The following is a 23470-nucleotide window of genomic DNA, read 5'->3' as shown; positions in this document are numbered from 1 at the left end:
AGTACGGCAGGATCAGCTCGATTTTCACCAAAGAGAACACACATAATCGCTTCTTCAAGCTTCCACACTTAAGAAACTTCTTTTCCACAGAATATGAGAGCATTTTCACTGACATGTCGATCTGCTGGGTCTAAATTAACCTGGAGTTACTTCTCAACACGGTGTTTAAAAGGTAAATGGCAGCGTAATCTTAACTGACGCGGAAGCTTGCAGTCCATAAAAATGACCGATAACGCATTTGGACTAAAATCACTGAGAAACACCAGTAAAAATAACATCAAACCACCTCTTCATGTAAAATTAATCCTGTTCATTGAACAATGTTATAGATCCCACTCACTAACTAGATTACTCCCATCTCTGTCTTTCTTTTTCCTTTTTTCGTATTTTAAAGTTTTCTTATAGTTTAAACAAAGAAGAAAAAAAAAGGATCACATCAGCCAAGTTAACCCTTTTCCAAGCCAGTCTGTTATTACACACTTACATAACCTAAGAAAAGCTCCTTTAGTTTGCATTGTCCCTATATTTACTGAACAATAAGCCTTAGTATGTGATAAGCCTGGAATGTTAAGGGGTTAAACAAGGAAAGAGTATAAAAACCATAGTGAATGAGGTAAGATAAAAATGGAAGTGAGGCACCCAAATAGATGAGGTAACATAAACCAAAATAAGATGAACAAGCAAACTGTACATAGGTGGTCATGCTACATGTAAGGTTGTTCTATTTGGAGTAAGATGCCAAGATAAATTCATGAATGACTTCCAAAATAAAAAAGATTTGATTTTTCAAAGCCTACAGTAAATGTTACAATGATCAATGTCTCATTCAGAGTCAGGTGTGGCTCATTTTAATATAAATGATTTCAGAAGAAAGATAAGATCAGCAAGTTTCAGCCTGAATTAGATCTCCCTTAAGGTGTGAAAGTTTTGCTTCAGTGGCTTTGAATAATCACCAATTTCATCACACTCCAGTTTCTCAACCAGTGTGTCAGTTTTTCCTATCATGATTAAGACACTTTTCTTTCTGATATCACTTGCACAATAAAGGAAACTGACAGCATGAAAGACGCAAATCCCAGGATTTTCTGATTTGGCAAGAGAACTGATTTCAGTAGAAAGCAAGAAGATAATGGTGCACAGGTGTAGTTTCACCATGGGATGAGGAAACGACCCCATCACCCCCACCATGCAAATTGATGTAGACGTTGTGCGGGAAATCGTTAAATAGGGCAGGTCTACACTCGTTGCCCAGTCGTCACGATCCAGATGACCATACTGCTTTTTTCTTTTCCAATACTGATACTGACACTTTCACCCAGAGGTGAACTGAATTGCTCAAATGTTGATCTTTGATGGCTGAGGAGTCTTCATGCAGATTCTCATTATGTGTATCAAGTGTGTCAAAAAAGTTCCTCTTAAAATTCCTTAGGAGAAAAAATACTGCACAAAAATGAGGCCTGAGATATTTCTGCCAAAAATCACAGCATGAAAACTGAGAAAGCTCTTTGTCTTTTTCTTGATAAAGATGAATATTGCAATCTGGCTCCTTTGCTGATGTTTCAGCAGCAGGAGACTTAAACGAAAACCTCCTTTGTGCTCCCATCTGATTTTATTGTTGTCGAGGAGAAATTCCAGAGATTTTACAGAGATCTTTATTCTGATTTTTCTTTCCTGCGCACCAAAACGTCTTTTATGTACCAAAATGGTCATAATTCATTTTTGCATGAGCACTTTCCACCCTCTCTTTATGTTTTTGTTACAGTTAAGAGCTAATATATGTAAACAAGCTTTGTTCTGATTGACTGCATCATGCCTCATTCAAAAAGCAGTCCAAGCTGAAACAGTCCTTATAACTTTGTGCTATAGGCTGAATAAATGAATATATGTAAACGTGTTGTTTTTCATCACAAAAAGAAAAAAAACACACACATATATACATATGCATGTATATACACAATATGGACCTGTCTAAAGGTACCACACTCAAACTATTGAAACACTCTGCTGTATTTCAGGCTAGATTTGTTACAGGATTGGATCGGATTCATTCTTTTTCCTCCTCTGATATCCCATCCAGCATTTTCTGTTTATATTGGCCTGATAATCAATACAGATAAGCTGTCTATAATTATAACATGGGTTTATTGTTAAAAACCTGTCTGAAGTAGACCACACGGCTGTTAGGTGGATCAGTGGGCTACACTCATTTCCTTACACCCGTTATGCTCCAACTTCCCTGCGCCCTACTTCCCACCTCTGAAACCAAAACTATGCCTTTGTGAAGAGTGTATAGAAGAGTACATACAAACACTGAAGACACAAACCTCTACAAAAACTACACTTTTCCATACAGAGCACTTCAACAAGTGAAATCACAGATACAAAAATGAGCATCAAGGATCTAAACTTAATCAAACTTCTCTCCTTTTTTAATCAAGACTGTTTCAGACACATTTAAAGCATGAAAGAGAAAGAAAAGAGAAATGGCTCTTTGTTTTAAGGGCTCCCGCAATAACCCAGGGCATTTTTTTCACTTTGATTACAGGGAGGGAAAAAAGGAGACACTTGTAAAAACAGTGGAACAGCAGTCTAAATGTATTCCAGTCACTGAAAGCTGTGCAAAACCACAAAGACATGGAGCGATGTGATTGGTCGGGGGAGTGGCTTGAAGGCGGGGCCACGAAAGCCGGTGTGGGTTATAAAGCCTGAGAGTGTCCCTCCTTTCTGCCCTGTGAACTCATCTGGCTGTTCCATTCAGTTTCTCTCTCACTCTTTCACTCACTCGTTTCAGCCACCATGAGCTTCAGACAGTCGTATTCTGTGCGTTCGTCCACATCCCAGGTGCCCCTGGCCCAGGTGTCTATCCAGCGCACCTCTGTGGCTCCTGCTTACCGGGCAGCCAGCATCCACGGTGGAGCCGGAGGATCAGGGGCCCGCATCTCCTCAGCCTCCTACTCGGGCCTCCGCAGCTCCGTGGGAGTGCCGGCCTCTTCTGTGTCCAGCTCCTTCCAGGTGACCACCACTGGGGCCACCGGAGAGATCATGGGCAACGAAAAAGTGGCCATGCAGAACCTGAACGACCGTCTGGCCTCCTACTTGGACAAGGTCAGGTCTCTGGAGAAGGCCAACAGCAAGCTGGAGCTGCAGATCCGCGATGCCCTGGAGAAGAGAGGCCCTGATGTCCATGACTACAGCCGCTACCAGGCCATCCTTGACGACCTACGTAAGAAGGTGAGTGGGAAACTATATTAACCCCTGAACTCTTTAATATAGTATAGAGACCTCTTAAACCGGTCCATACGTGAACCCCTATTTCAATTTCCTACTTATAATTACATAACTTCCATATAATATAACTTTAATAGTAGTTGCTGAATACTTTATAGCAAATTTTTGAATGTCAGTACTTAAAAGGTATAATTGACCAATAAGACTAGAGTTTAAGGGGCAAAAATAACTAACTTTGACTAACTGTGCCTCTCAGAATGTATCAGAAACACCTCTGCCTTGGGGTCCATTCTAAATTTTGACCATTCAACGGTAATTTGGTCTTGTTTTGTGGCATCTTTTATATATGACACTCAAGTTCAAGTCTAAACATCTTTGTTCAAAAATTGTGTTACAGACTGTTGTGTTTTTGAAATATTCTTTTATTTCTTATTCTTTACTTTTTCAACACATCTACACATATGAAGATGTGCCTCTCAAAAGAGTTAGCAAGAAAAAGCCACTTTTTGCAGATCAAAAAATACAAAACACGCAAGAAATGCAGCCCAGGTGGATTTCATTGTTGATTACATCAGAATATGATTGCCAAGACAAGTAAAGGTAGAAAAGAAAGAGGAGGAGGGTGGATTCAAAGGACTACTGTTGGTCTCAGTAGGATCCACAACTCCTGCTACAGGCCTGCATTCCAGAGAATGAGCATTTCCATCCTGTGTTTATTCATCGTCACACATGCAGACGTTTCTCTAATTCTCTGCGGACGGAAACTCTGGGGTGTGTGTGTGGGGGGTGGGGGGGGGTAGCTTGTGAGAGACTTGGAAGGAAATGAGGGAGTTAGGGAGTTCGGGAAAATAAGGACATTAACTACTGGAGTTTATAAGGAGTTTAACTAATGCAAATGCCTCAATGAACTCGATGGGGAAAGTGCTGTAACCTTATAGAACAGTTAACACAATCTTACACAGTTGTTAATGGAGTCTTCCAGAACAATGTACAGTATCTTTATCTATCTTTGACTTAAGGAAGCTGATACAGAGACATAAATTTGATAAAAGCGCTGATAAGTCAGTGTTAAGTTCACACCTCTGTGTTTCCAGGCAGCGGAACTGGCCAAGTCGTATTTAATAGACCTTGCAGTCACAGTCGTATGGTTCTCATTCATCAGGCAGGGCCTGGGTAAAATGACTGCTTTACACTTAAATGGACCTAGAGTTCACATTTGTCATAGGTGTGTCAAGCAAGGACAAGACACGTCCCAAACATTTTCATGAGGCCACATTATATACTCATTTTTACAGCTGTATGTCAGTATATCATGTGATAAAGTTATATTGCATGATTCTTAAAGGGACAAACCAGATCACTTTAGCTCTAATGTTTCATAAAAACATCTTATAATCAATAAAAATCATTTGGTAGGTTTGTTTGATGGTACTTATTAGCACTGAATTCACACTGGTGTAGTTAAAAGCATTTATACAATAATTACACTGTAATTCAATTATTACAAATTAAATTAAAAAGACCTTATATAGTTTAATATTTAAGGATCTATTTAGGTCAATGTAAGTCTGACCTTCCATACATAGCCAACGCCCTGTTGGCATTAGCAAACCACCATGGCAGCTAACTAATATCAGCTTACTGGTATTTGGCATCATACCAGGATATGTTTGCATGCTGCCTTACAATGTTTTTTGCAAAACATTAGGTCAGGAAAAAGCTGATATAGTCTCCCACCCTGCCCCCAACACAAGCTTTACTGTTCCCTTCCACACATCAACCGGTTTTGCCAATGAATTCATTGTTTGTTAATGATTATCCCGTGGACTCTGACACCTGCAATTCTCCAGCTCTTATCTAAGCAAACTAAAGCCACAGGGCAGAAGGGATAACTGCTGCTCCAGCAAATCATCGCAGCCAGCAGTTTCAGTTTGCACTGGCACGTTTTATCTTAGCTGTACTGAGCACAGTAACCCCAAAGTGACCAAATGTGCATGAGAAGTTTATTTTCTGAAACTTTTACTCTGTTTAAGAAGTACATTTTACCTCTAAGTTTGACTAATGCTTTGCCACAAGTTTGCTAACTTCTGCCTCCTGACTGGTTGCAGGTCTTTGACGCCACTGTGGATAATGCCCGCCTTGTGCTCCAGATCGACAACGCTCGCCTGGCAGCCGATGACTTCAGGGTGAAGTGAGTACACACATTTTGGCTTAGAAACAAATATGCAAATCATTATAATGAAAGTTTTCTGTAACTTTGGCATGTAATTCCTCATATTAATAACATATTAAACTGTACCAAAAGCTTAACTGACCCTTATTTTGTCTAAAGGTACGAGTCTGAGCTGTCCATCCGCCAGTCAGTGGAGGCTGACATCGGTGGCCTGAGAAAGGTCATCGATGACACCAACATTGGCCGCATGAACCTGGAGAGTGAGATTGAGGCCCTGAAGGAGGAGCTCATCTTCCTCAAGAAGAACCACGACAATGTAAGCGCAAGTCTAGAATCCCCAAATCAAACATAAAAGCTGGTACAGTCTTCACCTTGAGTTCACCTTCTCTTTTTTTGTCTTAATAGGAGGTAAATGACTTGCGTAACCAGGTCGCCCAGTCAGGAGTGCAGGTGGACGTTGATGCTCCTAAAGGACAGGACCTAGCTCAGATCATGGAGGAGATAAGAGCCAAGTATGAGAAGATGGCCCAGAAGAACCAGGAGGAGCTGAAAGCCTGGCACGAGTCACAGGTATAGTTAAGAAAGAGCTGTCGGTGACATTCTTGCTCAGACGTTCTATTCTGTTGATTATTCCTCCGAGCTGTATTTGGGCAGATTTTCAACTTTCTCGTCATAACTTAAAATTTCGCTGTCCTGTTTCAGATCCAAGAAGTCCAGGTACAAGTCACACAAAACACAGAAGCCCTCCAGGGTGCACGAACAGAAGTCAACGAACTCCGCAGACAGCTTCAGACACTGGAGATTGAGCTGGAGTCACAGAAGAGCCTGGTGCGTATCTTTTTGTATTAGTTTCTGCTTCTCCTTTGCTCATTTTACTTTAAAGTTACATCGTTCCACATGGTCGTGGATTGGTTCCATACTTTGTAGCTGATGAATGATGAAGGGAGAAGCTTCTATAAAAAAACATACCTGCTTATAACCAAAAGCCAAACATCTAAATAGCTTCCCAAACCACAGATCATCAGGTCTAGTGTGAAGTGCCCCTGATTCACCAAAACTTGGTTTGAACTTGAAAGTTTGTGGAAGTTCTACCCAAGATCTAAAATGACTTACTCAGGGAGTGTGGGGCAGTCGTGGGCTGGAGGTTCCGGACCTTGTGACCGGAAGGTCGCCGGTTCGATCCCCAGAGCCAACAGTATGTGACTGAAGTGCCCTTGAGCAAGACACCTAACCCCCAACTGCTCCCTGGGTGCCATGGATAGGGCTGCCCCTCGCTCTGGGCAATGTGCTCACTGCTCCCTAGTGTGTATGCATTCACTAGTGCATATGTGGTGTTTCACTGCACAGATGGGTTAAAATCCAGAGGTGAAATTTCCCTGCTGTGGGATTAATAAGGGTCTCTTAATCTTAATCTTCTACTCTTTGTCTTACCCGTGGATTCTGTACATTCTTTCACACAGAAAGCTTCACTGGAAGGCACATTGCGGGACACAGAATTGCGCTACAACGCTGAAATCGAGAATCTGAACGCCATCATCCTGCAGTTAGAGGCTGAGCTGATGCAGCTTCGCAACAACATCAAGCAGCAGACGCAGGAGTACGAAGTTCTGCTCAACATGAAGATGAAACTAGAGGCTGAGATCGCCACCTACAGAAGGCTTCTGGATGGCGGAGATTTCAAGTGAGTGTAGTTTGAAAGCTTGTGGCGCTTGTAGTTCACCTTATTGTCCAAAATTTGTTGACTCAACATTCCTCATTCACAGCTCATGAGAAATTTCTCTCTCTATCTCAGGCTCGAGGACGCCGTCGACGAGCAGAAGAGGGTAAAAGTAATGACGGTCACACAGACCCTGGTGGATGGGAAGGTGGTGTCCTCTAGCACAGAGACCAAGGAGAGGAATCTCTAATCAGTCACCAGCGTCCCCCCAGCAACACAACACTAACACCTCACAGGCCAATACTGACAACCTTCCACAGAGTTGTTGGTGCGGAAATAAAAACATATTTATTGCATCCAAGGTGTTTCAGAACTAATAGAAACTTCAAAATATGTTTCAGGACTAGTTGATTATATGGTCAGCAGTACTAAACCAAAGACAACAGAAGCCAAGACAAAGTTAAGACCACAGAATCCCTGTTCGAATGCTGTTGTACCATTATTCTGAAGTCAAGCTGATTGGCACGGTTTGCCTGTTGTGTTGTATCCATCCATTCTGGTCACTTTCAATAAACCTCAACAGTATCTTCTTGTGTCTGTTGTATTATTTGACATTATATTTCTCTTGTAGCAGTTCCAGTGTATTTATGAAGGAAACTGGGCTTTGGTCAGGGGTTGTGTAGGTGAAAATCAGCTCAGCTGAAATAACAAGTATAACAATAAGTGTCTTGTACTTTTAGATATGAAGGCAAGCTTTATTAAAGACAAAGTCACAGTGTTATCAACAAATTCTTTAAACTTCTTGTTTCATAGCCACACCCAGCCATGTACTGGTCACTTGGGAATGACAGGGGAGTTGTTTGGTTATTTGCATGAATATTTACAAAACAAAGCTTGTAGAGGCACGAACAGGACGTGCAAGTCCGTGCGGCCTTTGTATCAAAGTCATTCCATCAAAAGAAATTTGCACTCATGCAGAGGAGAAATGACTTGCTGTGCATTACTGAAATTACCCTGTAACCAGAGGGGAACTGTAATAGACAGGGAGTTGAGACAGGATACAGGTGCAGAGTAGCTTTAATGGGGGCAATCCAACGTTCATAGTCACCAGAGCAGGCAGGGGTCAAAACACAGGAAGGCAGGAACACACAAGGAAAGTCCATGATCAGAATCCAGAAAACAAGAATCACAATTAAAAAAAACAAAGAAAACAAGCAGGAAAAATAACATAACAAGGAAAAACAGCTCAGACATGCAGATAGAAATTGACAAGAGTGAAGCCAAAATAAAGGCCACATCTGAGACCTTTAATGAGCTCAGAACTAACTGCCGGTATGTGTGGTAACGAATGGGTGGCGATAAAGCTGGACTCAGTCAGTTCCCAGTGCAGGCCACCCAAAGGGGGGACACCATGACAGCAGTCTTCTCTGTCTTCAGAGGAGACCTAATGATTTCAGGGAACCAAAAATAGTCTGTAATTTTGAGTTCATTTTTGGCCAGTCTGGATTTTTTTTCCCAGAATATGGAAGCTTTAGCAAAAGTTCTGCCAGGAAGACTCTAATGCTACGTCGTTCATTCATCCATTACTTCTGACCAATCATGGGGTACACCTGTCTTTAAAATGATACCTAATCTGCTGCTGCTGACGTTCCCCTCCTTCCTCCCCACCACCACTAGCTGGGTCCGGTCGTAGGGGGTAGGGGTAAGGCATTAATGCTGATCAATCCATACTTGTGGAAATGTGCTTAAAACCTGCAAATCATTTGAATGCAAACCCTGCTACTGTAGCCAACGGATCACTTTTAGATTTACTCTGGGAGAGACCAATTGTTTAAATATCATAGAGGTTTTTTTTTGTTGTTGTTCTTTCACAGAGTTGACATTTACGGCCTGCACTGAAGGCCCAGCTCTAAAAGTCATGGTTTGCCACTAACTGTAACCCAGTGCTCAGTTCACATATGCATGAAAATGTATCCTATGTTGTATCATTTCCATAAGAAAAGTGCCTGCAACACTTAACATAAAACAGCTACATCGTGTCCAAAAGTGTATGGACACCTGCCCGTCCAAAGTTTCTTCTGAAATCAATGGTATTAATTGGGATTGGATGGACAGAAACACTTAAGCGTTTTTCAGAAAAAAAGACGGAGTGGAGTTTGATTTTCTCACGTCTCTGAAAGATGAGAAGACTGTTTATCTGATGGTGACAGTTTTGGTGTCTACCAGGTCTTGCATGGTTGTTGTTGTCTCGTTTTCTCTGTATGTTCTAATTATTCTTTGAACCTTTTGTTTTTTAATTTAATTTCCTTTGATTTTAGACTGATAAATCACAGTAGTGATTTCGCTGTGAAGAGCCAGGTATTAATTAAATGTGCTGGACTTGTGCAGGCGTTTTGTTGACTGTCATCAACTGAAAATCACATGCCTACCTACGTTATGGTCAGATTTACAAGACTGTGTTATGGGAAATGGTGAATTGTTTGCATAGTTCATGAGACTACAGTGGGATTATGGGAGCAGCGGTGGACTGAAGCAGGCAGTGAGAACCAAAATAATGTTGAGAATGTTGTACTTAATTTAATTTCTCAACTCCTGTATTTTCACCTACCTTTGACCTTCTCTTCCTTACACAAGTGGGTTATCTCATAGCTAATATCCTCAGAAAGATCTCCTGAGAAATGAACTCATCCTTAATAGCTGTTTTGACCGGACATTAAATAACTGAAAGTGGATCTTTGTTTTGTACTGTCGAAATGTGTTGAACCTACATTACCCTTACACAGACCCTGAACTTCCCTTCTTTGATTTAGTTTATAATTCAGCAGACTTGCAGACACAGAAGTTAAAGCAGTTCAGTTTTTTGTCAAGTGTTGAGTTTAAACGTTTTGAGAGAGTGCACTTTTATTCTGAAACAAGTGTTACAGACATTACAGGCATTGTGTCATGTTATCATTAGCATATTAGCCCTTGTGTGGTGTTCAGGTCTGTGGGACCCATTTTCAATGTTCACTAAAAGAAAAAATGATGTGGTTTATTATTATTTCAACCTCAGATTCTTGGTCTTTGCTCATTTTCTGTGAAGAACATATAAAATAACCCATTTTCAGTGTCTTCACTCTGTTCACCCCCCCACACATTTATATTACACATGTGGTGTTGGGTGAACCTGCAGGGAGTAAAAGTGTGGAGGTGCTGTGTCCTTCACTCTGTTCTCCTCCTACATGGCCTGCTGTTAGTGTGTGTGTGTGTGTGTGTGTGTGTGTGAGGGTGGACAACATGGACAGGCTGCTGACTGGCTACAGCTGCTAAAGGAGAACCCTACGCTGGACACTTGTGATATTTTAAACATCTGGTATTTTTACATAAATTGCTATGGCTGTATTGATTTAAATAAACAATAATGTGGTGGTTCCACCAGACCACTGAGTAACAAACACATCAACATCACACAAGGGAATTAGAACACTAAACTGTCAGTTTTGCTACATAATATGTAAAATGAAAGTTATACACATGAAAGTACTGTAGTAATCCCATATAAGTACAAACGGAATGTGAAAGTAATTTTCCATCCTTGCAATAAAGGCCAATATTTCTTTGATTGCAGTTATTTGGGGGTGGAGTTTGAGTCCAAAGTACATGATAATATAAAAGTAAAAGATTTATAATGTCCCAAGTACAAGTGAAGTTTAAAAACTAGCTGCAGTCCAAAGCCTGTCTGTTGCAGAACTAGCCTCAGCACTTCAAAGAACAATGTATTCAGCATCTTTTGTTAAAGAAACATCACAGCATTATTCTCCTCGAAATGTGGGCAGCAGTCCCGCATCACCGGGAACACCTCAGGTGGTGAAGCATATGTTTCCCTTGGAGCTCTCCAACACGGGTAGTAGAAGTGTTCTCCAGGAGGGCCCCTATGGATCCACTGTTGTGGAACTTGGTGCGGGCAGTGAGAAAGTGACCATGCAGAACCTGAACGATCGTCTGGCCTCATATCTAGAGAAGGTGAGGACCCTGGAACAGGCAAACAGCAAGCTGGAGCTGCAGATCAGTGAGGTTCTGGAGAAGAGAGGACCTGAACTGCACGACTACAGCCGATACGAGGCCATCGTCACCCAGCTGCACAAAGAGGTACTCCGGTCTGCAATAAACTCTGAATTTAGACTGATCGAAATCTTTGACCAAGTTATTAAATGAGAAGACGAAATAAGTATTACTAATAATATATATTTAAGAAAAAAAGAAAATTAAATTAGATTAAAATATTAAATTGTGATTAGTTGCCTTATTTTTGTTTGTTTTATTGTGATTAATCACATTTGTCTTATTTCCTCAAATTTTATCCTAAAGATTTTTTCTATTTAAAAAGCAGTGCTCTCATTATATCTATATAAGTGGATGTAGAAAGCTTTATCAGAATGTATTCATTGCTTTCAATTATTGTATAACATGATGGCAATTATGTGAACTATATGCTTCGCATAGGCATTTTCCAGTTTTCATTACCGACGTCCAGTGAGAGCAGCAGTGACTGCATGTTCCAACTCCTCCGTGATTCATTATTTATCCATAGTTTCCACAGTCTACACTGTTCTAGAAGGCGTCCTCCAGTGCTAACGTTAATATTTCTGATATTGTCATCATCAATGGTGTGTTTGCTTACTTAAGACTTGACGTCCTTCAATGATAAACAAATTCACCATAGCAGTAGCTGGAATTAACTTTTATCAAGAGAGCCTTCACTGGACCTTGCCTTTAAAAAGCTTTATTTGAATGAGAGGAGTACAATCCTGGAATCACGCAGCAACTTGAGCAGCTGGTCTTCAGGGTGAAACTGGTTGGTTAGAAGGGTCAAACTTGGAGAAACAATGTTTAACTCAGGTTGTTTACCATTCTAAGGTGTATTATTCAGTAACTACAGGGACTTCAAGGCAAACCGGGTAGGCTATTGTTAGGTTATAGAAGAATGTAATAAAACTTTGGCCTTTTAAGGGGTTAAAAGAATGAGTGGCAATAATAATTTATCATATTAACTGTTAAACATGTTTTTTTTTCCAAATTTGAAGCCAATTTCACACATATTGAGTTGCTCCCCTCGACTTTCTACTTCAGTAAGAGGACTCAAATTTTAAAATTTGCAATTTGTCCAAAACTCAAGTTGAGACACATGGACAAGTGTTCAGGGCAAGAACTTAATCTCCAATGCATTAGACGTCTTAAGCCCTATTTGGACAGGATTAGTTTTCCATGGGGAGGTGGTGTAATGGCAGTTTACCACAGGACATCTGTAATGTTTATGACCGAATAGGCACAGGATAAGAAATCTCGGTCTACATGACAGAGATGGGGGTGGCTACTCGATTTATGCACCACCTTTACTCCAGAGAAGAGTCTTCTGCATTTGCAGTGCCTTTGTGATATATGTTATAGTGAATTGTTTGCTCAGTTAAGACAGCAGTGGGACTGTGGGAGCTGCAGTGGACTGAGAGTGATGAGAGCCAAAATAATGTTGAGAATATTGTTACTTCATTTAAACTAGTGAATTTCTCATGAGACGTGTCAACAGAAGAATAACAGCGAGGAACAGTATGAATTAAATATATTGCATATAAATATTACAGTATGAATTAAATATATTACATATAAATATTACAGTATGAATTAAATATATTACACAGTATGAATTAAATATACTATATGTAAATATTACATCAGCAGAGTTTTCCCTGTGTGGCTCATGTTTTCTAAATTAATTCTGAATATTTTTTATTATTGTAATGGAATACATAACTGAAAACGTTTAGGACAGTGTGTACAGTATTCAGTATTCAGCCATCACTACTTTTTGAAAGCATTCGGCCCAAATCTGATTATGTGCGTTTGAACATAATTATTATTTATAAGTTAACGTCCTCAATGTTTTCCGAAGAACACAAACTACATTTTTCCTAGATTTGTATTTGTGGTACTTTTCTCACAGTTTTACATATTTTTTACATTCTATTACTTTAAGATTGTAAGTATACTCTTTATCAAATTTAGAGGTTCCAGAGTCGAATTTCAAGTACCATTTGCCAAACACATTTTCGTCCATTTTTTGTCCATTTATGGTTGGTATAGTGTAGTGGGTAACACCTCTGCCTTCTTTGCTGTAGACTGGGGTTCAATCCTCCACCTGGGTAAGCACCCTACACTATACCAATAAGAGTCCTTGGGCAAGACTCCCAACACCACCTTCACCTACCTGTGTAAATCGCTCTGGAAAAGGGTTTTTGCCAAATGCCATAAATGTAAAATGTAAACGTCCAGGCCCAGCTCTCTTTTTCAGTCTATTCCAGCCTCCGCCACTCATGATCCATGTAGGTCTACATATTGTGATGTACTGCACTGAAAAAGTGACGCATTGAGTTTTAAATCCACTTGATTCGAAAGTGTACATCACTCACCTGTAAATAAAATATTACATCAGCAAAATCATTGTTAAAAGAACAACACTTCTTAAGTCTATAATCTTATTTCCAGGTAAAAAAGTGGTTTTACAGAAACATTGCCAAAAATATCCTAAATATTTTCTGAACTTTAAGACAAACCTCCTTGCATCTTAACTTCAGTTTTAATCGTCTGTTTCTATTGTTTTATGCAGTGATACGTAACACAGTTCACTATAACCAGCATAATGACGCCACATTTATCCACACTGAAAACGCAGACTCGATTTCCACTGTCCCCTCTGATTACCTTTGGGTGTTAATGTTTGATAAAAACTTGTTAGATACAATATTCCAGTGATGGTGGTGAATAATGGGGAGAGCTGAACGTGTGTCTGTTTATTAGGAGGAATAATGTTAAAGCGTTTGGAAACTGGAGCCGGTGATGCTCTGATATACAGCAGGGGGCGCTGAAACAATATTCTTAACTCTCAGTTTATCGTGCTTTAGTTTTGTTTGACCTTCTTTACCTTAGTAACGGTAGCTAACGTTAGCTGTCTGGCTAACTAACTGGATTACGTGTTTACGTTTCAGCTGTGCGCGTATGGTCGGTTACTAGGTAACAGACACGACAGTTGATTGTCGACTTCAATCAAGAAAGTTAAGATTTCCTAACTTGAGATAGGAAAAGATGCTGTAAGATAAGATGAGATTCTTAATTAAGACCAGATTTGCTTCTGTAACACGAATAGGAAGTTTCTGTAATACATCCCCAGATTTATCCAACATGATGAATCTATTTCTTTTTTCAGATTCGAGAGACGACCTTGAGCAATGCACAGGTGGCCCTGCAGATGGACAATAGTGCTCTGTCTATTGATGACTTCAAGGCTAAGTGAGGAAGATGATGTTAAAGCCCTTTTGTGCTCACTTTTGTTGAAGTGTAGACTGGCTTTATTTCCACCTGCATAACCTTATGAAGGTCTAATTGCAGCTTTCTGTCTGTAGGTTTGAACACGAGCTTCAGATTCGACAGAGTGTTGAATCAGACATCCGTGACCTGAGAAAGCTTTTGGGTGACACTAATGTGCAGCAACTGCACCTGGAGAATGATGTCGAGACACTGACTGAACAGCTCATCTCTCTAAAGAAAAACCATCAACAGGTGACCTTACAGTACAAGTTGGTCTTATACTCTGGGGATGTAATGCTCTTCGGATTTTTGTGTTTTCCCTGAAGGGCCTGATAATAACCTGAACTGTTCACTCAGGTGTATGAAAAAGAGAAGACATAAAAAGTGTGAAATGTGTAACAGAATTTATTTTAGATTCTTTACTGATAGTTATTTCATTGATAGTTCTTTGATGGTCATTAATTGATAGTTACTATTAGAGGAGAGTGGGGTTCAACCTGGCATGGATGCATTTCCAGCTTCTACAATTTATCAACAGTTCTACCAAAAGCAATGTGAGTAGAAAGATTACAACTAACCCCACAAGTACGGCTAGTCATAACAGTCACTACAAAGTCTGGTAAAGCCACAGAAAACACAGTAAATTCAATAAGGTGAAATCCCAGTCTTCCCATTACATACTAAGGTGTATTATTAAGTAACTGCAGGGACTTCACTGAAAATTGACTGAGCTATTCTTGCGTTGTAGATGTAGCACATATTATACAACAGTTAGCTCCGGCCACGCAAGCTGATTGGTTGAGAGGGGTTCTAACTGTGCTGTTATTTCACCATAACATCACGTTTTTTTCACAAACACTGTATCACTCCGCTGAGACGCCGTTGCTAAGCAACGACTCTGACAGCTGTAGGAGGTGCTCAAGCCATTTGAACGTTTTTTCTTCTTACTTTTCCACAAACAGAAAATGGACACTTTTAAGATCACATTTGACCGACAGCCGATTTGGTCAGACTCTGAAGATGAGACGACACTAAATTCCCAAACTGTCATCACCACTGAGCAGCTTTTCAGTCGGCAGCTGTGACAGAAGAACAGCTAAACAACCTGGAATCAGCCAGAAATGAACCCAACACCATTCGCCAAACAAAATGGGCTGTAAGATGTTTTACAGACTGGCTGGAACAAAACAACATTAATACTGATCTGGCAAAAACTGACAAAACTGAGCTGAACTTGATATTGCAGCAGTTTTATGGCTCAGTCTGATTTTGTCAGACTCTGGAGATCAGACTACACGTTTGGCGAATGGTGTTGGGTTCATTTCTGGCTGATTCCAGGTTGTTTAACTGTTCTTCTGTCACAGCTGCCGACTGAAAAGCTGCTCAGTGGTGATGACAGAATTCAGTGTAAGGAGCTGGAGAACGAACTGCCGGCTGTGCAGCGAGTGGGCGGAGCTCGTTACTCTGATGTAGCTGCTCGTTAAGGAACTATAATTTGGTGAATGAACTGCGAACATTAAAACATATCAAACGCCGCGTTCACAGCCCAGTTTATTAATTTATTACTTAATTACTTTATTTATTTAACTGTTGTATAAAAGCAATAGAACACTGGAGGAGTGTGTTATCGCCAATAAAACACTCCCTCTCATGTTCTACTGCTTAAAAGTATCCATGTTACATCTTACCTGCTGTTAGTTTGCGCTCCACTCTCCCCTACTAATTATCTTCAGAAAGCATTCTTTGCTAGCACAGCTGAATTGCAGAATGCAATATTTTAATAAAGCAGTGGTTAGAAGGAACGGTTCTAGCCACTGCTTCATAAGAACAGTTCTTGCTATCTTTTTTTAGGAAGTGACAGAAATACATAATCAGATTGCCCAGTCAGGAGTGCAGGTGGACGTTGATGCTCCTAAAGGACAGGACCTGGCTCGGATCATGGAGGAGATGAGAGCAAAGTATGAGAAGATGGCCCTGAAGAACCAGGAGGAGCTGAAAGCCTGGCATGAATCAAAGGTTCGATTTTATTCCACTTTTGAAATAAAGAACTCAGAATACATTTTTGAGGAACATGCGCAAAATAACTGCATCATTTTTATTTGTGACTGCATGCAGATCATAGAAGTAGAAGTACAGGTGACGGAGAACACGGCTGCACTGAAGGAGGCTCAAAACCAAGTGCAGGAGAAGCGCAGAGAGATGCAGTCTCTGGAGATTGAGCTTCAGACTCAGGCCGGACTGGTGAGAGATGTCTGTTTGACTACTGTATTTCCATTTTGCTGACTTTGCCTTCATATTTTATTCCTCTGGTACACAGAAAGCCTCTCTGCTGGGATCTCTTGAGGAAGCTCAGCTGCGCTGCAACATGCAGGTGGAGCAGTACAATGCCATTATCCTCCAGCTGGAGGCTGAGCTGACAGAGCTGCGCAGTAACATCCAGAAGCACAGGCAGGATTATTCAATTCTGCTTAATCTCAAAGGAGAGCTGGAGGCTGAGATTGAAACCTACAGAAGACATTTAGACGGTCAATAATAACTTGTAAGCGGGAAGGTGGTCCACTAGCACAGAAGCAGGACATTTGAACACAAAACAACTCTCTCTCATTTCTCTATTGCTTCCAACATGTGAACACATTGGATAGATACTGATCGCTGTTCATCACAAGACACCACTTTAAGTGTCTCAGACAGGATCTGGCACTGCGGTCAATGTTTCTTTAATAAATATATAGCTGCATATGGGTCATTCTTAATTTGGAGTGGGAAACCATGTCACAGTCTTCTTCTTCTGCAGGACCAGCTCCTAAAACATTATAATAATTCACTATTGATTTTTATCTCAGCAGTTAAATTTCTGTGTTTATTGTCCAACAATTGAATCATTTTTTGTTAATAGTTCATGGAGGTCTGTTAAAATATATTAAAGCATATTTTTTAGTGCATGTGTATAAAAAAGCTTTGGTGACGTGATTATTCTCATTGAATTTCTTCAATAAATACAGTCAAGTTAAGTTTATATGGAAAATAAATTTATAACAATAAGAACGCCTCATTAAGGAGTAACACCCGTGACAAATTGACAAAAACGTTGCATTTTACATTAAAATGTATTTAAATACGTTTGGAATTAAGCTCTCCAGTTTGTATTTATGTATAACAGGCAATATTAATGGACGTGTTAAGGTTATTTTGGTTCTGATGTTAAAGAAATTGATTAAAAATATTTTCACTTAAATTCCCACTCCAAATGGAGAATGACCCATCATCGCTGTCAGAACAAACAAACGTTGTATCTTTTTTTTTCTACAGAATTTTAAAATGCAAGCTATTTTTTACAATCTGGTAGGATTTAATGATGAACAATAGAAATGCTCCAAAAAGAGTTTCAGAATTCAAAGTTAAGAAAGTTTGATCTGTGTCTTGTAAAGTTATCATTTTAGAGATATGAGGTTTTGTCAAGACAGCAACAATATAATTGAGCCAGATATATTGATTTACTTGCTGGTTCAGTAGTGTTTTGATGTTAGTCATAAAGAAAAGGACAATAAATGTTTAACAGTATCACATTCTTTTATTTTTCCAAATTTGAAAGATTGCAAAAATAATTAAAGAGACCATATTTCTGTCTTCTGTGGCTTCAATGAAAACAACTCTTTATGTTAACAATGCATAGTTTAATACAGTGAACAAATAAACTCATTCAGTGTTCAAGGCTGAAATATGGAAGTAGATGTTTCATTGTTGACGGTTTAAAGTTGGAGCTCAAAACACATTTCGGACTTTGAATTGACTTGGACTTCAGACTAAAATCCTTTTGCTTTGATCAACCTCACACCTTTAGTATGTTAGTTTTATTAGAAGTAATAATCGAACATTCCATTTTGTCACTAACAAAAGAATCATAACACTGAACCAAATGTTTCAGTAGTGACTGTTTACTAATTTTGAGCTAATTGTTGATTTACTATTGCAGTATTGATAAGAAAGAAAAGAAAACATCAAGCTAGTGGTTCGTCAAGTTACATTAACTCTAAAATTTGTTAATAAAAATCTGAATCTGTAATTTTAAAATAGGCAGTCCAAATGTAATTATTATGACTACATGTCCTACAGATCCAATGGTAAGATAAGAGTTGAACACTAGATTATTATGGTGAATACACAAATTAAGCTGCTGTGGAAGCTGCTTAATTCACCCTCGTTACTGCTTAATGATGTATTAACGGGCTGACAGTTTAGCAGTTACTGGGTTTGATGGGTTTGTTACCAGCTATTGTCTTAATAAGCCTAACAGGGACATGATAATGTACAAAATAATTGTGAATTGAACTTTATAGATTTTTGGCCCATTAATGTGAAAATTCAGTCTAAAAAAAGAGAAATCCCTAGTGGGATCTCTAACAGCACATTAGCACTAAGCTAACGTTGCTGCATGTGGATATATTCAGCCTAAATATGGGCATTTTAAACTTTATCATCTGGTTGTAGCAGTTTACAGTGACTGCAGCAGTTACAGTCACTGTACAATTCATTGCTTTAGCTGCTGCTAGTTGGAGTGGACTATGAGTCCAAAGTCTAAAAGATCACATAAGGTAGTTTTATCTAACACTTAACTGTCTACTGCAGTGGCATGAACAGCCGCAGTGGCAGAGCAACGGCAACCAAATTCTCAACCCAATCTGTGCATTTATTTGAAACACTTTTATTTGAGAGCAGTTTGCCTCAAGATCACTGACGTCTCTAGTGCTCATCTAGACCTGATTGGCAAGAAAAACAGAGTTGTAATTGGAAATGATTGCATTCAGGTCACTTTTTGAGGAGATAACTAAGCTTTAAAATACTAACTAGTATCTACTTATAAGTCCTCATAAGAGGCGAAGACTTCTCAACCGAGAAGAAATTAATATGACATTGCAAATGTAAAATTTTAAGTGTTTTGTTTGACATCACATTCACAATCATTTGTACTCTGAGCACTGGGTTCTTTTTATGCTTAATAGAACCCTTAAAAGGGTGAGGATTAGTGCTGCTATTTACTTTCCAAAAGTTTAGATCCTTCTCGGAATGCTGTTACACAAGTTCTGAGCCTTGTGTTGTGGGATAATAGACCATTCTCCAAGAAGAAAAGACTTCAGGAATGAAGGAGGTGGGAATCTGCCCCGCACTCTGTGCTCATAAGGTTCCCATAAAGGTTCAGTAGCATGGAAGACGTTTGATTTCATTCTGCTGTTCATCAAACCATTCTTAAATTTGTCTGTCAGTGTGTGTAGCTTAGAATATGAGAACATCAGGAAGGATCAGTGTTGTGCGGTGCACCAATGTTGAATCAGATCCTTATGTACTGATATGTGAGGAATTTGGTGCAGAGTGATACCGAGTGTCTAAGTAAGATGTTCATCCGTCCGCAAGCTCTCATTTCACCTGCACAGCGCCAATGACTGATGTTTATTGCTGTTGTTGGAAGAAAACCTCATATCTCCAAAATGATAACTTAACGGGAGAAGGAAAAAACATACTTTACTTTTAATGTAAGTCAATGGAACCAGACTTTTTTCCAAATCATTTTAGGTCATTTCTTTTTGTCCATTCATCATGAAATTTATATACAATGTAAATGACAACAGGCATTTTCAAATTTTCCTTCCGACAACAGTGATATACTCCCAAAGAATATAATTTACATGTTTGTAAAACTTCTTGACTGTAAAACAAAGAGGAAAAAGTCACCAGTGGCATATAGTCCGAAATTTTTGAGTATGCCTGTGATGTCATTACATCGGGTTATTTATCTTCTACTTCTACTGTATGTAGAAACAAAACAATAGAAACTGACCAAAGTTCTGGTTTCATACAAACACAATCAACACTGCAGCACCTGTCTGCTCTTCACAGGTGTGTTTGCCCAATGAAGATGATGAAAGAAGGTTCAAATCAGACAGCTGAGATGTACAAAGACAAGGAAAAGCAATACCAAAAACTTAAAAATATAAATATAATCATAGTAGGCAAAAGCATACTGCCATGGTGGGCATGGAGGAGCTTTATGGTCCTTTTATGTCTTACCTTTGATGACTCAGTGCATTGAAGTAACATTAGAAGTTTGCTTTGACATTTTCAAAAAGCCCATTTTAGGTTGTATAAGAAAGCATTGTAATTACCAAATTTGTAGACCACTGATGCAATGTTTTTAACATTTCTGCCTTTGGATGGATAGAAAACAACATGCTGAACTGAGGGCTTGAGGCAATGGCGGATAGCTAAGCAGTGACCGGAGGGCTGAGAAATGAAGGCAGAGCTCGGCAGAGAGTGTAATGACTTGTTTGGCCATAATTCAGTGACAGCGCTCATAGAAAACAAATCAAATTCCAACGTCTTAAAAAATTAAGCATTATAAATATTCTTTCCTGATTTGATTGGGTAGGTCAGTGATCAATCTAGGTAGGCCCAGGCTTACCTATAGCAATGCCCCTGCTGCACACTCAAATCTGTCTGCACAAAACATGCAGTCCTATGCAAAAGTTTGGGCACCCGTGATCAACTGACATGTTTTGTTGATTTGTTTCCACAAAACAAACAGCTTCAACATTGAACATACTTCTGCACATTTTAAGGCTTAATCACTGTTCATTTACTGAATTTAACGTAATAAAACATAAAATGTGGTCTGTTCTAAAGTTATAGCACATTTTATATATTATGCTCTATTTTGTTTATTTTTTTTTTTGTGATATGTTAAACTCAGTAAATAGAAATTACACACATATTAAAATCTGCTAAAAATGTCATATTTACCTGTAGAGGATGTGTTAACTTATTCTCACTTAGAAAGTCAAAACATGTAATTTGATGAAATTGACAAAATTACATGTCAATAATACAGCAAAACAAATGCGTTACAGAGCAAATTAGTATAAAAATGTCCCGTTTCATTAAAGCAGGACTCAGACCTCAGAGAAACAACTTAAAGCAAGATTTGAAACAAATTTGCAGGATTTTCCACACACTCCAAACTCAATTAATGAACCAAGATGTGAATGTTTTGAATTCATACTTTGCTGCCTAAAATAAGATCCATAATAAATGTCAGGTTGGGATCTCAGGGCTACACATCAGCATATGTCAGTTATTGTATTCTGTGTGCAATAACTACATGCAGACCTCTGTATCACACACAAACCACACCAAATCAAGGAGACGAACCCTGTGAACCGATTCCTGAATGAAAGAGCTCTAGCTGTAATGTACAGTGGCTAAGTATAGAACGCTCCACTGTGGTTTCTTCTGAAAGGAGAGTTTGTGGCTGAAAGTGATGCAGAATTTCCACTCCAGTGCTCCAGTGCTCCCCCCTCCTCCTCCCCTCTCACTGCTGATTGAAAGGACCCATTTGGGAGAAACCAACTGGAGACTTTGCTCCGTTGCTCTCATATAAGAAAGTGGAAAAGTGGAAACCATAGAATTATTTTCTCATGTCCAAAGATCAGGATACCAGTTGGCTTAAATGGAGTGAGTTCTAAAATCGGGAACTTTGAGCTAGAACCACAAAACCTGCAGGATTAGCTAAACGTAGCCAAATAATTTTGGACATTGCTCTTATGTCACCATCATACAAGTCTGCTAACAACACCTTAGCAACCACCTGGGATAGCATAGCAATGGCCTAGCAACACCTTAGCAACCACATGTGATGCAATAGCAATGGCCTAGCAACACCTTGGCAACTACATGTGATGCAATAGCAATGGCCTAGCGACACCTTAGCAACCACATATGATGCAACAGCAATGGCCTAGCGACACCTTAGCAACCACATATGATGCAACAGCAATGGCCTAGCGACACCTTAGCAAACACATGTGATGCAATAGCAATGGCCTAGCGACACCTTAGCAACCACATATGATGCAACAGCAATGGCCTAGCGACACCTTAGCAACCACATATGATGCAACAGCAATGGCCTAGGGACACCTTAGCAACCACATGTGATTTAATGAAACTTTACTAGCAACCACATGTGATGCAATAGTAATGGCCTAGCGACACCTTAGCAACCACATGTGATGCAATAGCAATGGCCTAGCAACACCTTAGCAACCACATGCAACGCAACAGTAATAGCCTAGCAATACCTCAGCAACCACATGTGATGCAATAGCAATGGCCTAGCGACAACTTAGCAACCACCTGTGATGCAATAGCAATGACCTAGCAACACCTTAGCAACCACATATGATGCAATAGTAATGACATAGCAGCACCTTAGCAACCACATGTGATGCAATAGTAATGGCATAGCAACACCTTAGCAACTACATGTGATGCAATAGCAATGGCCCAGCAACACCTTAGCAACCACATGTGATGCAATAGCAATGGCCTAGCAACACCTTAGCAACCACATGTGGTGCAATAGTAATGACATAGCAACACCTTAGCAACCACATGTGATGCAATAGCAATGGCCTAGCAACACCTTAGCAACCACCTGTGATGCAATAGTAATGGCCTAGCGACACCTCAGCAATCACATGTGATGCAATAGCAATGGCCTAGCAACACCTTAGCAACCACATGTGGTGCAATAGTAATGACATAGCAACACCTTAGCAACCACATGTGATGCAATAGCAATGGCCTAGCAACATCCTAGCAACCACATGTGGTGCAATAGTAATTACCTGGAAACACCTTAGCTACTTTACCTTTTTAAGCGCTATTAGCTGGGCTTGTCAAGCCAACTTAAGTTTTCTTCATGAACTTTCCCTTCTTCTGCTTCTGTTTCTTCTTTTTATTATTATTATTATTATTATTATTATTGTTATTATTATCTACTCGTACATGTGTTCTGACAAAAACTAAGAATAAATGACTAAAATATTAAGCTTATCAGATTATGATTATGATACATCAATGTCAATATAAACTTTTTTGTGTATTTTATGACGTCTGTGTTGGGTGTTGGTTGGGTTAGGGTTATTCCCTCAGGCTCTGTTTCTCTTTCATGGCATCCATGCTTTCCTATAACTCTGTGTTCTCTGACTGAGGGTCACACAGCATCTTTATTTATTTTTTAC

General features: G+C 39.5%; 2 protein-coding genes across 2 annotated transcripts; both read left to right on the top strand.

Annotated features, from left to right (window-relative positions):
- Window positions 1-2717: 2717 nt before the first annotated feature.
- Window positions 2718-7643, top strand: krt18a.1 (keratin 18a, tandem duplicate 1). The gene is made up of 7 exons (XM_036590814.1): window positions 2718-3231; window positions 5337-5419; window positions 5561-5717; window positions 5807-5971; window positions 6104-6229; window positions 6862-7082; window positions 7194-7643. Exons 1-7 carry the CDS (start codon window positions 2797-2799, stop codon window positions 7306-7308), a joined length of 1302 nt encoding a protein of 433 aa, XP_036446707.1. The 5' UTR covers window positions 2718-2796; the 3' UTR covers window positions 7309-7643.
- Window positions 7644-10736: 3093 nt separating this feature from the next.
- Window positions 10737-18024, top strand: LOC118822773 (keratin, type I cytoskeletal 18-like). The gene is made up of 6 exons (XM_036592044.1): window positions 10737-11186; window positions 14296-14378; window positions 14492-14648; window positions 16248-16412; window positions 16512-16637; window positions 16714-18024. The coding sequence occupies exons 1-6, from the start codon at window positions 10812-10814 to the stop codon at window positions 16927-16929; spliced, it is 1122 nt and encodes a 373-aa protein (XP_036447937.1). The 5' UTR covers window positions 10737-10811; the 3' UTR covers window positions 16930-18024.
- Window positions 18025-23470: the final 5446 nt, after the last annotated feature.

Source organism: Colossoma macropomum, unplaced genomic scaffold (assembly GCF_904425465.1).
Source record: "Colossoma macropomum unplaced genomic scaffold, Colossoma_macropomum, whole genome shotgun sequence".
Classification (NCBI taxonomy): Eukaryota; Metazoa; Chordata; class Actinopteri; order Characiformes; family Serrasalmidae; genus Colossoma; species Colossoma macropomum.
This window is presented reverse-complemented; position numbering and strand designations above follow the sequence as displayed.